The sequence below is a fragment of the Vombatus ursinus genome, unplaced genomic scaffold, assembly GCF_900497805.2.
Source record: "Vombatus ursinus unplaced genomic scaffold, bare-nosed wombat genome assembly UNPS02012319.1, whole genome shotgun sequence".
In the NCBI taxonomy this organism is placed as follows: Eukaryota; Metazoa; Chordata; class Mammalia; order Diprotodontia; family Vombatidae; genus Vombatus; species Vombatus ursinus.
In genome coordinates this window covers 4,496,475-4,512,078 of record NW_020952097.1, presented here as the reverse complement: position 1 = coordinate 4,512,078, position 15,604 = coordinate 4,496,475, and the positions used below count along the sequence as shown (strand labels likewise).

Below are 15,604 nucleotides of genomic sequence, written 5' to 3'. Positions count from 1 at the left end.
AGGTAGGGATTATTCTCATTTTTTAGGAGGAAAAACTAAGGCTCAGTAATTTTCCCAAGGTCACCCAGCTAGCAAGTAGATTTGGACCCAAGTGTCCTCAGGCTCCCATAGAAGTCTTTCCTCTCCACCAGGTTTGTCAGCCGAGTTCCTTGCTGCTTGAAGTGTCCCAGAGTGTGGAACCCAGGACTGTTCCTAGGCTGGAGCTTGGAGCCCAGAAGAGTCACTCTGTTTCCCTAAACTTAAGCTGGTACTGGTTGCTAGCTTGTGGGGAGGGGAGGGGGGCGGAAGGAGGGGTATCCTTCTCAGCTTGTTAGGAGGCCAGTAGGGTCGAAGGCACTATTAAGGACTTGGCTTCCTGCCGTAGTTGGTCCAGCCATTTCTTGCTGTCATACACATCAATGTCCCTCACAACTTCTCTGCCTGGGTTCCACCAGAGGGGCACAAGGGTTCTGACTGCAGCTGCCCCCTAGACTGCAAGAGGAACACACCTGAAATAAGGAGCAGGAGCCCAGCCAGGGCTGCTAAAGCAACCCAGGCTACCACCTGAGACATCGGGTTCTCTGCAGAAAAGAGGGAGGAAGGGTGGAGAGATGAGTTCAGGGGTTACTTACCTCTGCCCTTTCAGGCTCTTTTGAGTCCCTGAAGCCTCCTCTTCCCCAAGGTCTCATTTTCCTCTCCTCCCAGTACCTACCTGTCCTTTTCCACCCAGCCTCCCCCTTCCCCACATTGATGGGGGCAGTGGGAAAGGAGTCTCCTCCATAATCCCAACAATCAGGACTCCCCTAGATAAGAAATCACCCTAATGTTTCCTGCTTCTGCCTGTCTGGGCCTCACCTCGGAATTGTAGCTTCACTGGCTCTGAGCTTCGAATGACCAGAAAGCCATTAAGGTTAAGCTGTGCGTGGCAGGACAGGAGCTGCCCCATGTCTTGGAGGCGTAGCTGGAGTGTGGAGGTCCAGGTCACGTTGGCTGAGTCAAGGCGGTAGCCTGATCCAGCTAAGCTAACAGAGCACAGGGTTCTGCCTTCGAGGCTCAGGATCATAGTTAGCTTCTCCAGAGGGAAGACAAAGAGTGCGTGACAGTGAAACTTATATTCAGTGCCCACATCTATGAGGGGTGGCTGTTCCAAGACCACAGTCTGTGGGGGGCCTGAGAAAAGGGAGAGGGAGGATGGAGATGGGCTTCTACAAGTCACCCACCTCATCTCTAACCCCTGGAGCAATAGACACAATACACCCAACCCTGGAGCCCTAGACCTCCCTTGGGCCTAGCCAGTTCCAGCCCATGACCACCTGGGATGCTCCAGGGTCCCAAGCCTAGAATCCCCAGCTCCTTCTCTGGTTAGTCCCTGTCTCTCTGAGATCCAGGGCCCTGAACCAAAATGAAGATTTACCCCTTCCACTCACTGTAGGTCTTGATTGTGGCAGTGGCCTCCTGGGTTTCTCCAGCACAGGTAAAGAAACATCGGGCTGCTGAATCCCAGGCCCTCACATCCAGGACCTGGTAAGCAACCCATCCTGGGCCTATCTTTTTTTTGCCCTGAGTCAGTGAAGTGATCAACCCCCAGGCTTCAGGCTGGAGACAGCTTGTGCTGCAATTGATCCAAACAGAGCTGCCAGGAAGTATGCTCACCTCTGGTGGCAAGACTTGAACCCAGAAAGGCCCATGGACCTCTGTGGAGGGAGCAATGAAGAGAGGGTCGCGGTTTTCTGAGATCCCATGTTCCTGAACTTTCTCTTACTCTCATCATTCCAAACTAACCTTGGCATTTGTTAAGGCCAGATAGGAACTCAGAAATGCTCTGGGGTCCCTAGCAAAGAAGGCACCGAAGGAAGTCCTTTAGGGAGAGAAGAGTAGGCAGAAGGAGGGACAGACCCTTAGAATACTCCTAGCCTTATTCCAGCCAGGCCAGATATACAAAGAGGTACAGAACACCTCCAGTGGGAGGTGAGGAGAGATAAATACAGAGGTGGAGTTTGGTGATGAGGGCTACTAGGCTATCATTCCCACCTCACCTTACACACACATTTTCTCCCCACAACAGCTAGTCTTGAGGCCATTACCTTCTCCAGGAGCCCTGGGAAAGAAGTTAGAGAGTGAAGGAGACCTCTTCAGATTCCTAGTACAATCCCCCATCTTTCCACCCCAGTTTCTGTGCCTACAGGACTGCTGGAGAAGTATGCACAGAAGGTGTCTGCTAAAGTTCTAGCTCAGACTCTCATTCCTGGCCTTCTGGTCCCACCACGTCCTATCCAGGAACCACTGACTCCCCCCCCTTCCATTTCTCACCTTGGCCACCACCAGTGGCTACCAGCGGCAGCAGGATTAGTAAGGCAAGAGGGGAGGATGCTCTCATGGCAAGGATCCCAGAACTGAGGGGCCTCTCCGAAGGCACAGAGATAAGTTCAAAGACAGCCCCACCTTGGCCCCACCCTAGCCAAGAGGAGGGATCAGAGTCACCCTCTCCCTCACTCCCTGACAGAGTTTGTCTGATGGGGGTGCATCTAGATATAGCCTTCCTCCAATCCCCTACCCTGGCCATTGAACCTGATGAATCAGAGCAGAGTCCCTGGAGTTCTATGTGGAGGCAAGTATGTAACTGGATCTGTGGACATGTGACAGAAGGTTGGGATGTGGTGGTGGTGGAGGTATGTGTGTGTGTGGGGGGGAATGTTTGAATGTGTGCTAGAGTGAAAGCTGGTCTTCCTTTTAAAAGAGGAGATAGTAAAGGGACTTGAGGAATAGGAATGCCTCACCCCTCTCCAAGTTATAATAAAATAAAATTAAATATTTGCTTAAAAAAACGGTGTCAGTATAAAAACCAAGAAGAGGAAGGACCAGAAGAGGTGGAATTCAGGGAATTGAAGCAGCAAAGAAGAGAGGAAAAGACCACTGAATATATTGGAGGTAAGTCATAGATATGGCATTCTTTCCAAAATGGGGTCAGGAAGTAGTCACTTGTCCTCCAAGGGACGTGATAGGTATCCCATGTGCCATCAGGTGAGAGATCAGAATTGTAGTGTCAGAGGAAGAAGAGGTCATGTCCAACTAACTTCATCACCTTTTTCAACCAGGTTACTAAATAAGTAGAATTATCAGAGGGCTACAGTAGATATATAATTTTAGCAAAACACTTTGACAAAGTCATGATATTTTCATGGATAAAAAAAAAGAGAGATTTAGGCTAAGCTGGAGGTTCTCAAGCTTTCTCAGTTCACTGCACCCACTCTTAGTGTCTCAGGAATTTTTCTATAGCACCCCTAGGCAACCCCCCCCCAAAATTAACTGTCGTATTTATTAAAGTCAAAAATTTTAAATACACTATACTTGTGAGTTTACTCCAGCACCAAGCCACACAGTTTGGAAATGGAGAGTTGGGCAGTCTTAAAATTAAGTGGATTCATAGCTAGCTGAATGGCCTGCCACAGAAGTCAGTGATTAATGGCTCCATGCCTGTTCAGAAATGGTCTTTAGCAAAGAACCTCAGGGTTCTGCATTTGGCCTGGCTGATGCTATCTAGCACTTTTATCTGTGACTTGGTTAAATGCCTTTATTTAAGTTTTTTTGGCCTGCTTATCACCTTTGCCCACGAAACAGCTACAGTAATAGCTGAGACATTGGATGAAAGGATTCCAAAAAGGTCTTGACAGTTTAGAACATCCCAGCAAAATCAAATAAGATAAAATGGAAAGTCTTGGGCTTAACTCAGGGGTGAGACTCGTGCTGTCCTTTGACATATCAGGCTAAGTGTACAGCATTGTGTTCATTTCTGGTGCTTCATTTTAGGAAACACACTAGCAAACCAGCCATGTGGCTTTTTTGTTTGTTTTCAAGACAGGGTCTCCCAATTTCCCCTGGACTGGAAATGCAGTAACCACTCATGGCCCTGCATGGAAGCATCAACCTGCTCTGTTTCCAACCTGGGGAAATTCACTCTTCCTCCTGGGCCTCTACTCCTCAGGCTTACCATTGAAGGTGCTGGACTTACTTTATTTATTTATTTTAGCCCCGCTGCAGTTTAAAACTTCAGAACTCAAGCAATCCACCAACCCCATCCTCTTCTAGTAGCAGGGATTACAGGCATGGGACACCATGCCTAGCAAGAATTGGTTTTTAAGAACTGGGAATGTTTAATTTGAAGAAGAGAAGGTGGGGGAGGGGGACTAATAGGTGCTTTCAATTAATTAAAGAGTATCAAGTGATCAGGAATGTTCTGCTTGGTCCCAGAGGGTAGAACAAGGAGAAATAAGTAAAAGTCAAAGAAAGGCTGATAAGCTCAATGTCAGAAAGAGGTACTTAAGGACAGCTGTCCCATAGTGGAGTAGACGCTCTTCAAACAGTTATTGTCTCTGTGCATGAGTGTGTGTGTGTGTGTGTGTGTGTGTGTTTCAGGGCCTGTGCATGTATGAGTAGGCACTGTGTATATCTGCTGGCCTTGTTTTACAATGAGTGACAACCACTCCACACCCAATGCTTTTGGTTTCCACTAGGTCCAAGGTTAGGTGAAATAGCCTGGGGATCAGGAGGGTAGTGACTTGAGACAATTTGTTGGTTGCCCCAGAAGTAGAGTCAGAGACATTGGTCAAGTTTTATTGGAAGGAGTAGAGAAGAGGACAAGCTATGGGTGAGGATACCCCTTTCTATCTTATTCCAGCATCTCTCTCCAGGTCCAAGGTGTTGAGGCTGTCAGTCAGTCAGTCCTCAGCTAGTGTTTCCTTCCGTGCTGGCTCAAGGCTCCACACGAGCCTTCTTATGCTCCCATGTCAATGTCATTGGGTACATCCCCAAGTCCATTCTCAGGCTCAGGTGATCAGTAGTCAGTCACATTCTTTTCAGCCCTACAACTCCCCTCCCTGGGTTCCTGAGTCCCATTCCCATCATCCAGTCATACCCAGCCCAGCCTGGTATGTGGCTCCAAAGGGGCTTCAGGCTACCTCAGGCCCAGAGATCAAGCTAGACCTCACATGTCCTGAGACCCAGGAAGAGTGTCAGGCAACTTCCTGGCCCTGGCTTCAGGCTTTGGTCACATCCTAGTTTCTTCAACAAGGTGGTTAGCCAGCCCTCCGACTCTCCAAAAAAAGTGCTTGTTCAGGGAAAGGTGGTACACCATCTAGGGGCACAGTTTGTCCTCTGTCTTGATAGGCTGCAAGGCCCTAGCCTCCTGTGCCTTCTTCAGCTCATAACTTCTAATCCGCTGCTGCCGGTAATAGACATATCCCACGGAGATCACAATACCCACAGCCACCATGCTGACCAGTGTGCCGATGAGAATTGGTCTCAGGTTCACATCCTGGACTGGAAGGATGGTTCAATGAGTATTCCATGGTTCTGTCTTGCCCAACACCCCAAAATTGGACAGGACTTCAGGGCAAATCCTATCAAAGTTCTCTGAGGGGAAGTACCCTTATTAAAGCTTCCATGACCGGGAGGCACCAATTCTTTAGGCTAAAACACCTCCAGTGAAGGTGAACATGAATTCACCCCTGAGGCAGCCCGTTCTATTCTTAGGAAGGTTTTGTTTTTTTTTTCCTCCTGATGTTGAGATTAAATCTTCCTCCCCACCCCTCTCCTCATTTTGGCCTTTGGCTCCAGCAGAACAAGGGAGATTCTTTAACCCTTCAGCCCTTCAGATAGTAAAATAGGTATAGTTTTCCTGCCTTTCCATCCCTAAGGCTTCTTTTCTCCAGGCTGACTATTTCTAATTTCTTCAGACAATTCCCCAGCTGCAGAGCCTTCACTGTCCTCCCCATCTTAGTCTGTGCCTGGGTTTCTCTACTGTGTCTATGCCCCACCTAAAATGTTGTGCCACATTTATCTATTCCATTGAAATCATTTATCCAGTTACTATAGGGCCTTGTGCTCATTGATGGGATAAAAAAGAAAAAAAAAAAAGCTCTCCTGCCTTCCAGGAGATGAAATTTATTCTGTTCCCAGCCCCTCAGAGTAAGGGATCCATCCTCCCGGCCCTCCCTGGTCAGCAACTTGGTCACTCACACTTCACAACCACTGACACGACTTTGTTGGCTACTCCCAGTGAGTTGTTAGCAGTGCAGCGGTATGTGCCACTGTAGGCCCGGATGACAGTTGTTGGTATCCCAAATGGCATCCCGGTCTGTTGGTTTTCTGGGACACACTTCATGGTGGGGTCTGGATTTCCTCTAGCTATGCACTGTAGGGTCTGCTCAGTCCCCTCATTCCAGGTCCAGTTTCCTGGGCATTTCTCATCCAGCTTTGGGGGGACTGTAGAAAACAGGGTGGTTAGTGCTGAGTACCAGCTGTGTCTCCTCCCCTCCTCCCCCAATATATACTGAGTTCCAGTCAGAGGAGGGAGTGAAAAGTCAATGCCTTGGCAGCAAAAAGGTAAGGGGTCAGAGGTTGAGGTGGGGGGGTCTTCACTTACATAAGACATTTAGATTCAGGCTGCTGTTTTTATGCAGCGTCTCTTTCTGCAATTTCAGGGTGGCCTGGCAGGTAAACAAGCGCCCATTGTCCTTCTCCTGGACTATCAGGGATATCCTGTCAGGTTCATCACGTGGGGCTCCCTCAATCATTACCGTGGCCGGGGGGTCTGCCGCGCAGGTCAAATTTACTCGATATCCTTCCTGGATGGGCTCACTGACCACCAGACGAGGTTGTGGGAAGGCTACAGGAGAGGAACCTGAGTTGTGATCCTTGCTTCCACTAATCCTTTCATTTCCCCCTGCCCCCTCCCCCTCAAACCAGGCCACCCCAGCCTGATGCCTTTCCATCCTTACTATAGATTGTCAGGTCTTCTGATATATTCCTGGTTTCATTTCCCAGTCTCACGTTGCAGGTCAGCTCTCTATCACCTTTCTCCTCTTTTGCCGCCATGATTGTGGCTGTGGCCCTTAGCATGTCTCCATGTCGGGTAATGTCTTGAATCAGCCTCTGCCCTCCCCAGGACAGTTGTATGTGGGCTTTCTCCACTGGAAACAGCTTGTCCATCTCACAGCTCACCTGCTTTTTGGTCCCAGCCTCCAGGAGCTTGGGGGTCACAAGCACTGGGGGCTCTTGTGCCAGGGCTTGGAGGAAAGGGGGAAAAGTAAAAGAGAAGAGATGGAGACCAGTGAGTGAGGAAAGGAGTCACCATCAATGTGGCCATAATCCTCCCAGGGCCCTTATTGCTTCTCCCCCTATCCCCAGAGGTTCCCACAGTGGACAATACCACCCCCTGTGGGGCACTGGAATGATCCAGGGGGATGGTAGTAGCCTTGGGTGCAACTGGGGGGATGTTGAATAAAAATAAGGGGGTGGTGGAAGCATAAGGAAAGAAGAGAATTTTGAAAAACCGTTCCTACACGTTTCATCTGTTGTGTAACAGAGTTTAAGTCGTAGTGATTACATTATTTTCCAAATAAACACACAAAATACAAGTCATAACAGATCAATAGTCAAGTCTGCTGACAGATCTTGACAAGTAAGTGTTGGCCGGTGAATGTGTCGTGAATTGTCGGGAACTCCAGCATGCATCGGCAGGAATATGTGCATGTAATGACTTGTTTACAATTTGATATGGTTACATGACATAATGTTGTGTCATCAAAATTTCAATGCAGGAAAAATCTCTACAAGTTTACAATAAATTATTAAATTTAAGATGCATCATTTTAAAAAATTGTATTTTATTAAATGATGCAAATTTTAAAAAAAGACTATTAAAGGGTTAAAGAAAGTAGATTTCTTTCTTTCTTTTTTTTTTTTTAGTGAAAGTAGATTTCCAGGGGGGGAATGAGTGATTTAAAAAAAAATGGGGCAGTAGGCCAAATAAGTTTGGGAATTTCTGCCCTACCTGGTCCCCAAGTCTGCCCTTCAACCTCCCCCCTCAGCCCCTCACCAAAGGTGTAGAACCTCAGGGGCGCTGAGCTGTTCTGATAAAGCTGTAGTCCCCTTGACTGAAGGTTCAGCTCAGCATGGCAGGAGAAGTTGGCCTCATCATCCTTCCTACTGGCTATGACCCAGAATTTGACAATAACGGTGTCAAAGGTATTGTCTGGGACAGGCTGTCTGCTTATCTCCTGGGTTCCCCGAAGCAGCACCACCATCAGATTCTCCCGAGGTCTCCCACCTGCCACATGGCAGCTTAAAGTGATGTTCTGGCCCACAAAGATCCAGGGGAGAGAAGACTGCTCCTGAGAAGGCTCTAGATTCAGCTCCAGGTTCTTTGGTGGTTCTGGAGGGCAGAAAAGGAACTAGAAATAGGCAAGTGGGAAAGGGCATTGACTGGTTACCAGCCCACCCCTTCTAGAAGGTTTCTTGCTTTGCATTGTAGGGCAAGCTGGATGGAGCTTCCCAGGTCTTCATCGTTGCTCTTTATCTACATCGTCCTGCTTCTGCCAGGCTGACACCTGCCTTCCTTTGCCAAACAATGCCTTTCTTATTTTCTCTGCCTACCAAAAGCCCAAGTCACCTAAGGAATCATGGAACTGGAATGGGTCTTAAAACAAAGAATGATATCAGATCTGGAAGGGCTTAACCCCCTGACCAGTGAGTCCCTAGGTCAGATTACTACTTCATGAAGAGCCCCAGGTATGCTCATTTTACTCCCAGCTCAACTCTCCAAACATCTCCCTATCTGCAACAGTTGTCTTGCCTCCAGTAGGGTACCTTCTTCCCCTATTCCCTTTCCAGATCCCCTTTATGTATTCTCTTCCCTCTATTAGAATATAAGCTTCTTGAGAGTTGGGACCATCTTGTTTACTTATATTTGTATGCCTACTACTTAGCCCAGTGCCTGGTACATAGTAAGAACTTAATACATACTCTATCCATCCATTTGTTTATCTATCCATCTACCTATATCCATCCATCCATCTATCATCTATCTATTTTATAAAGAGGGAAACTGAAGCCAGAGAAGGAAAGAGACTAGCCAAGGTCACACAGCTGGTCCCTCTTCCCTGAGCCGTCTCTGTTGTTCAACACCTCTTCTGTGAGGTTCTGCTCTGCCATTGTTAACTGTCTGATGGAAAGGGGAACCAAATGGCTGTCATTAGAAGCTCCATTCTGTCACTTACTGTGTGAGTTTGGTCGTGTTACTTATCCTCTCTGGGCTGCAGTTTTCTCTTCAGTGAAAATCATCCTTTAAAAGGTAGAGGAAGCAAAGAACTGGAAACTAAGGTAAATGCCTATGAATTGAGGGATGGCCAAACAAATCATGGTGTATAAATGTAATGGAATACTGTGAGGCTGTAAGAAATGGAAAAGCTTACAAGAATGGGTGGAGTGAAGTGAGCAGAACAATTTATACTGTAACAAATGAAATGGTAAAAAATGAACAATTTTTGAAGGACTTAAAGACAATAACTCTGATGGACACAATGGTCAGTCATGATTCTAGAAGACTAATGATAAATAATTCTAACTAACTTCTGACCAAGAAGTGATGGACTAAATATTCAGAATGGGAAACAGTTTTGGACATGGCCAATACTGGAATTTGTTTGATGTGATTGTGAATATGTGTTACGAGAGCCATGTTTGTGTTTTTCCCCCAAGAGGGAGGTTAGAGAGAAAAAATAAATACTTGATCATAGGAAAAAAATAATTACAAACAATCAGGGAACCAACAAGGGGAAATTTAATTCTGGATGTGATTTTCACTAACAGGGATGAATAGGTTGCTGACAGTGGAAATGATAGAAACTTTGAAGGGAATATAAGCACTACATCTTAAAATTTCTAATAGAAATAAGAAAACTGGGCGTAGTTTGACATGCAGCCTTGATTTGGGGAAACCAAATTTCCAAGGCTTGAAGGGAAAGGAGAGGTATGATGCCATGGACTAAAATTTTACTAGAGAAATCAGCTGAGGAGGGATGAGTAACTCTCAAGAATAAAATTCTGAAGGGGGAAGGAGAAGGGAGCAAACATTTATTAAGCACCTATTATGTGCCAAGCACTGTGTTAAGCAGTGTACAAATATTATGTCATTTGATTCTCTCCACAACCCTGGGAGGTAGGTGCTAGGATTATCTCCATCTTACAGTTGAGGAAACTGAGGTAGAAAGAGGTTAAGAGACTTGTTTAGGGTCACACACCTAGTAAATGTGTAAACTAGTAAGTGTTTCTGAGTCTGGTACCAGAACTCTATTCACTTTGAAACCTAGCTGTCTCTAGGCGACTGTGAAGACACAAAAGGAAACAATTCCAATGACGTGGAAAAATAGAAGTTGTTTAAAAAGACCAGTTTGGATATATAGAGAGCTCTTCAATATAGATTTTTAAAGTTATATACTGAAGATAGCAACAAGGGAAAGAAATGGAGGGTGGATACAGAAGTATGGCTCGATTCCGGAACAATAACAGCAAGAAAATGAGCTGAGGCCTGGGAAGAAATTAAAGACGAAAGAAAAGATTGGATATTTAAGCTGCGTTGGGGAAAAGAGGAAGATTAAAGAAGGGATAAATCAGGCCAATGCTGTACATGGAAGGGACAAAGACAATTGGCAAGTGAGAGAAGGTATTCTATTCTATTCATTTTTTGCTCAGTTTTTTCCTTTTTTGGGGGGGGGGCGCTAGGCAATGGGGTTAAGTGACTTGCCCCGGGTCACACAGCTAGTAAGTGTTATGTGTCTGAGGCCGGATTTGAACTCAGGTTCTCCTGACTTCAGGGCCAGTGCTCTATCCACTGTGCCACCTAGCTGCCCCTCATTTTTTTTTCTGCTAAGAAGAATGACCTTTGGACTGGAAAAGACAAAACAAGGATGGCTAAAGGATGTTAATACCTGAGATAATAAGGAGATAGTAAGAAAGTCCCTAATGGCACTTTCTGAATGCAGGTCACCTGACTGATATATTCATCCCCTAGTGAAAGGACTGGTAGATGCCATTGCTGAACCGCTGTCTGGGATATTTGAATGATCAGAGAATATGTGAAGATTAAAAGGATTGGAGAAAAACAGCTTCTCAGTTTCAAAAAGAATGGGGCAGGGGCAGTTAGGTGTTGGAGTGGATAGAGTTCTGGCCCTGGAGTCAGGAGGATCTGAGTTCAAATCCAACCTCAAGACACTTACTAGCTGTATGACCCTGGGTAAGTAACTTAACTCCAATTGCCTCCCCTTCAAAAAAAGGAGGCATTGCTGATATGGAAATATGTTTTGCATTGCTTCATATTTATAATGGGTATTGTATTATTGCCTTCTCAATGGGTAGGGTGGAGGGCAGGAGGAGGGAATGACTTTGAAACTAAAAATAAAATAAAGCTGAATTTTAGAAAGGGAGGAAGGGTAGAATTTGCAAACTCTAGGAAAATAGAATTTGCAAACTGCAGGGAATAGAATTTTGCTAACTTCAGGCCAGTGAGGCCCTGAAGAGGAAATGAGACAATGCACCTTCCTCCTTTGGCTAATGGGTAGGGAACTACAGATGTAGAGCACTACACATACTGTAGCCTCAGTTGATGTGTTGGTTGGTTTTGCAGAATTGCTTTCCAGTTTTTTTCCTCTTTTTTTATTTGTTCTTTCTTATTATGGTGAATGACTTTTTGTTCTGGGGGAAAGGAAGGGATGCACTTGCATATTTACTAGGTGTAAAAGCAGAAGTTATTAATTAAAACAACAGCAACAAAATAAGCTTGATTTCAATTCCTGGCAAAAGTCATTTAAGAGATGGCTAGAGAACATTAAAAAAAGGAAGTTGTAGTTAACAGTTGTCAGTATGGCTTTGTCAAGGTCATGGTTCATTTTTCAGGAGGGCTTACAAACCTGGGAGTTATGTGTTCTAATTTGCAAAGGGTTTAAAAATAGTTAATTATATCCTTGTAGAATAGAAGGTTTGGTGCAAGGAATTTCCTTCTCTGAGAGTTCTCTATACTAATGAAATCACTGTTCCAGTCTCTATCCCAATCCCTATTCTTGTGGAAAAGAGGAAGACAAGTGAGCTAGGTTAGGTTTAATAGGTATGTAAATGCTTCTGGACAAAGAGGCAAAATTGTACCAGAGGGGATCTCAACACAGTTGAATGGAAGATGGGCAGAGTAAAGGCTAGGACTTGTCTATGCTCTCCCCCCAAACCCTCCAAATACAGTGGAAAAGGGGAAGGTGAGGGGGAGGGAGTGAACGTTACTCTCATCAAAACTGGCTCAAAGAGGGAAGAACATACACATTTAATTGGGTATAGAAATCTATGTTACCCTACAGGAAAGTAGGAGGGGAAGGGGATGGGGGGGGGTGATAGAAGGGAGGGCAGATTGGGGGAGGGTGTAGTCAGAAGCAAAATACTTTTGAGGAGGGACAGGGTGAAAGGAGAGAATAGAATAATTGGGGGGAGGGATAGGATGGAGGGAAATATAGCTAGCAATAGTAATTGTGAAAAAAAATTTGAAGCAAGTCTCTAATAAAGGATTCATTTCTCAAACATATAGAGAACTGAGTCAAATTTATAAAAATAAGAGCCATTCCCCAATTGATAAATGATCAAAAGTTATGATCAGTTTTCAGGTGAGGTAATCAAAATTATCTATAGCCTTATGAAAAAATACTCTAACTCACTATTGATTGGAGAAATACAACTCAAAAAGAATTGAATGGAAGACTGGATTTCTGGAAGGTGAAAGGTGCCAGAAGCAAAGTTTGTACAATTTGCCCTTAAAAACTTTTTAGTCCAGCTCTGCCCTTAGCTCAGATTTCTTTGCAGAAGAGCTGTGGAAGGTGGTACTACTGTTAATGAAGGAAGCTCCCTAGTGAATTTTACTCTCTGTAGCTGGGGCAGGCTGGAAGCATACTCTAGTTCAAGGCTGTCAGAGCAGACTGCTCTACTAAAGGAAAGATTGCAAGCGTTCTCTAACTTATTTTCCCACCTACATTCTCCTTTTTCTTCTTTTCTCAGCTCCATTCTATCTTTCACATGGCTTCCTCTCCCTCCAAAAACAACAACAACAACAACAACAAAAAAACCCTCTTTATGGACAGATTCTGGTAATATCACTTCTCTGCTCAAAAAACCTTCCATGGCTCCCTCTTACCTATCAAATAAAGCCCAAATCCCTCATCCTGGTATTTCATGACACTCCACAATCTGATTCCACTATATGCCCTCCATGCTCCAGGCCATGTGGGCTTCACTTACCAGATAATACTTTGTATTGTGTTTAGTGTAAAGGGCAAGGAAGGGGCTATGTTTTATCTCAAGCTGTATCTCTTCCAGTGACCAGCACAATATTCTGAACACAGTAGATGCTCAGTGTTTGCCCAGTGAATGTGGAAAGAATAAAGTTGGGGCTTTGAAGTGCTGGGGCAAAGCAGCCTCAGCCCTCTTCAAGGTAGCTTGTTTCAGAGTCTGTAGGAGCCTGAATGGGTCGCAGGAAGAGAGGGACATCGCTCATGTTCCAATGTTCATTTTTGATCACTCATCTGGATTTGACTTTTTCTGAATGCCTGACAACTCTTTCTTGGTCCCTGCCTTTCCTGTGGCAAGCTTGCCTGTCAAACTGCAGTTTTCTTCCCAGTTTCATCTCCAGGCTGTGAGCTCCCTGAGGGCAGGGCCTTGCTTCATCGAGTCTCACATTCTTTTTTGCCTACCTCAGGGGCTGGCATAGAGTCAATGGCATTAAATATTTGTTTTGTTGAAGTGAATTCCTAAGCAAAGATGCAGGTGACTGAGTATTTGCTGCCTGCCAAACCAAGCCCTTTTTACCCGGCTAGTCACTCTCTTAGCTCATGCTAACCACTACCATGCCACCCCCTTCCTTGTTACTTAACTGAGACGCACCCCCTCCCCAATCCCTACTTGCCTATCCTGGTTGTCATTCACCAAACCAGAGCCCTAGTCCTACGATTCCTGAAACCAGCACCTCGATTTCACTCACCATAAACCTCGATGTTAGCCCTGGTGCTGCCTTGGTTCTGCCCGGGGCAGTTGACATAGCACAGGGGACTGTTATCCCAGGTCACATTCCTCAGCCTCCAGGCTTTCCAATTCGGCCCGTCACCCTCCAGGATCTTCATCAGCCTAGTCTCCAGGCCGATCTTAGTGGGATTGACGCAATCGGTGCTGCAGTTCATGACTATTGAACTGCCAGAGAGGATCACGGGGTTTGGGGGATGCACCCAGACCTGCGGCTTGATCAGGTTCTCCTGGGCTCCTGCAAACATAGAGCCCGGGTCCTAAGTCTGGCCCTGGGAACTGAGTCACTTCTATCCCTCCACCCCCAACCCATACATTTTGACTCATCTCCCAGGAACTAATCTCAGGAGTTTTGAAGGGAACTCCCCCAGGGTTTGCCCCACCCCAAGACTGGGCGCTTTTGACTCTGCACTTCCTCGAGGGGAACCCAGCCCTGGAATTCCCCCGCCATGGGCCACCATCAACTTCTCCCCTGTGGGGGAACGGGAGGGGAAGAGAAGGCGTCTGAGGAATGAGGAAAAGATTCTGGGGTGGGCAGGGTGCATTAGGACTCCGAGTCACAAAGCTCCCTCCCAGCCCAACTCAGTCCACCGTCGTGCTCCCTCTCCCGCCCTCACCCTCTTGGGAGTCTAAGGTCAGCAGGTGGTGGGACTTCACTCATTTCTACCCTACCTGCCACCTGAAGTTGGAGACTTCAAAAGTTAAGTTCCTTCCTACCCTCAGTCCTAGCCCAGAGTAGTCAACTGAAGCTCCGGGGCTGGATGCCAGCCCAGAACGACTAAGGATGTTGCCTCCTCCTCCCCGCAGCTCTCCTGTCGGTCCCTCCCCAGGCAAAGCTAGCGATCCGAGACAGGGCCGGATGGGAAGGAGCTAGTCAAGATCGAGACCCTCACCTGAGGATAAGAGTAGGGACAGGAACAAGACCGCAGTCAGAGCGGGAAGGAGCCTGAGGACTTGCATGTTGGCGCGGGAGTCAGAGCACGAGCCAGAGTGAGAGGGTTGGTCAGAATGCGAAGACGAGGTGCGGGGCTCCTTTTATGATCTCCCCCTGGTGATTAGGGGCTGGGCTGGAGCGAGGGAGGGGGAAGGCGGTGCTGCCTTCCGGGAAACCTCACGCTTTCCCCTCCAGAGCAAGTTGCCCGGTATTTCCGGATGGGGGGTGGGAGGGTAGACGCGTAGGGGATCAGTCCCTCCCAGTTCAGGAGTTTCCAAAGAAAAGTCACACAGTGCGTGCGGACCATTAGGGGTGGGGTAGGGGGAGCGCGCTGGAGGACAAACAAGAGTCCAGCCGCGGGTTTTGGGAGTGAAGCCAAGAATCATATCCAAGAGAAAGATGACACCTGGCCTACCTCCACCCACATGAGATTGAGGATCCGGCAAATCTATTGATTACCGTTATTTTTTTTTTAACCCATTCAGGATTTTTAATGTATCTGGCCCACTCAAAATGTATTCTTTGCTTAGATCCAGGGTTTGCGTTCCTAGTGTTCTGGTTTTATTTTTGAAAGTTCTTCCTATTTTCTGCTCCCGGAGTCTTCTAATTAAACCTTGGGAAGGGGGAGTTGCCAGAGCAGATGGAACTGGAAGGGACAGGGGAAGGAGGGTGATTGGGTCAGGACCCAGGAATTTCAGACTGCTGTGAAGAATAAGAGTGTAGCCCTCCCTTCTCTTTTCCCCCTATTCCTCACCAAAGCAGGTTGCGTAACGCGCAACTTTTCCAGAGAAACGCTGGAGCCTCGGG

At 46.6% G+C, this 15,604-nt stretch overlaps 1 protein-coding gene across 2 annotated transcripts; it reads right to left on the bottom strand.

Annotated features, from left to right (window-relative positions):
- Positions 1 to 4,564: 4,564 nt before the first annotated feature.
- LOC114039876 (intercellular adhesion molecule 1-like) lies at positions 4,565 to 14,963 on the bottom strand. Of its 2 annotated transcripts, none has more exons than XM_027857780.1 (7): positions 14,757 to 14,963; positions 13,826 to 14,101; positions 8,087 to 8,191; positions 6,756 to 7,043; positions 6,401 to 6,643; positions 5,995 to 6,240; positions 4,565 to 5,295 (listed from the first exon to the last, which is right to left on the bottom strand). In XM_027857780.1, the coding sequence occupies exons 1-7, from the start codon at positions 14,821 to 14,823 to the stop codon at positions 5,111 to 5,113; spliced, it is 1,410 nt and encodes a 469-aa protein (XP_027713581.1). In that variant the 5' UTR covers positions 14,824 to 14,963; the 3' UTR covers positions 4,565 to 5,110. The 2 variants fall into 2 exon arrangements, with proteins under 2 accessions (XP_027713581.1, XP_027713579.1); XM_027857778.1 differs by having other exon boundaries at positions 7,856 to 8,191; positions 14,757 to 14,962.
- Between the last annotated feature and the right edge of the window lie 641 nt (positions 14,964 to 15,604).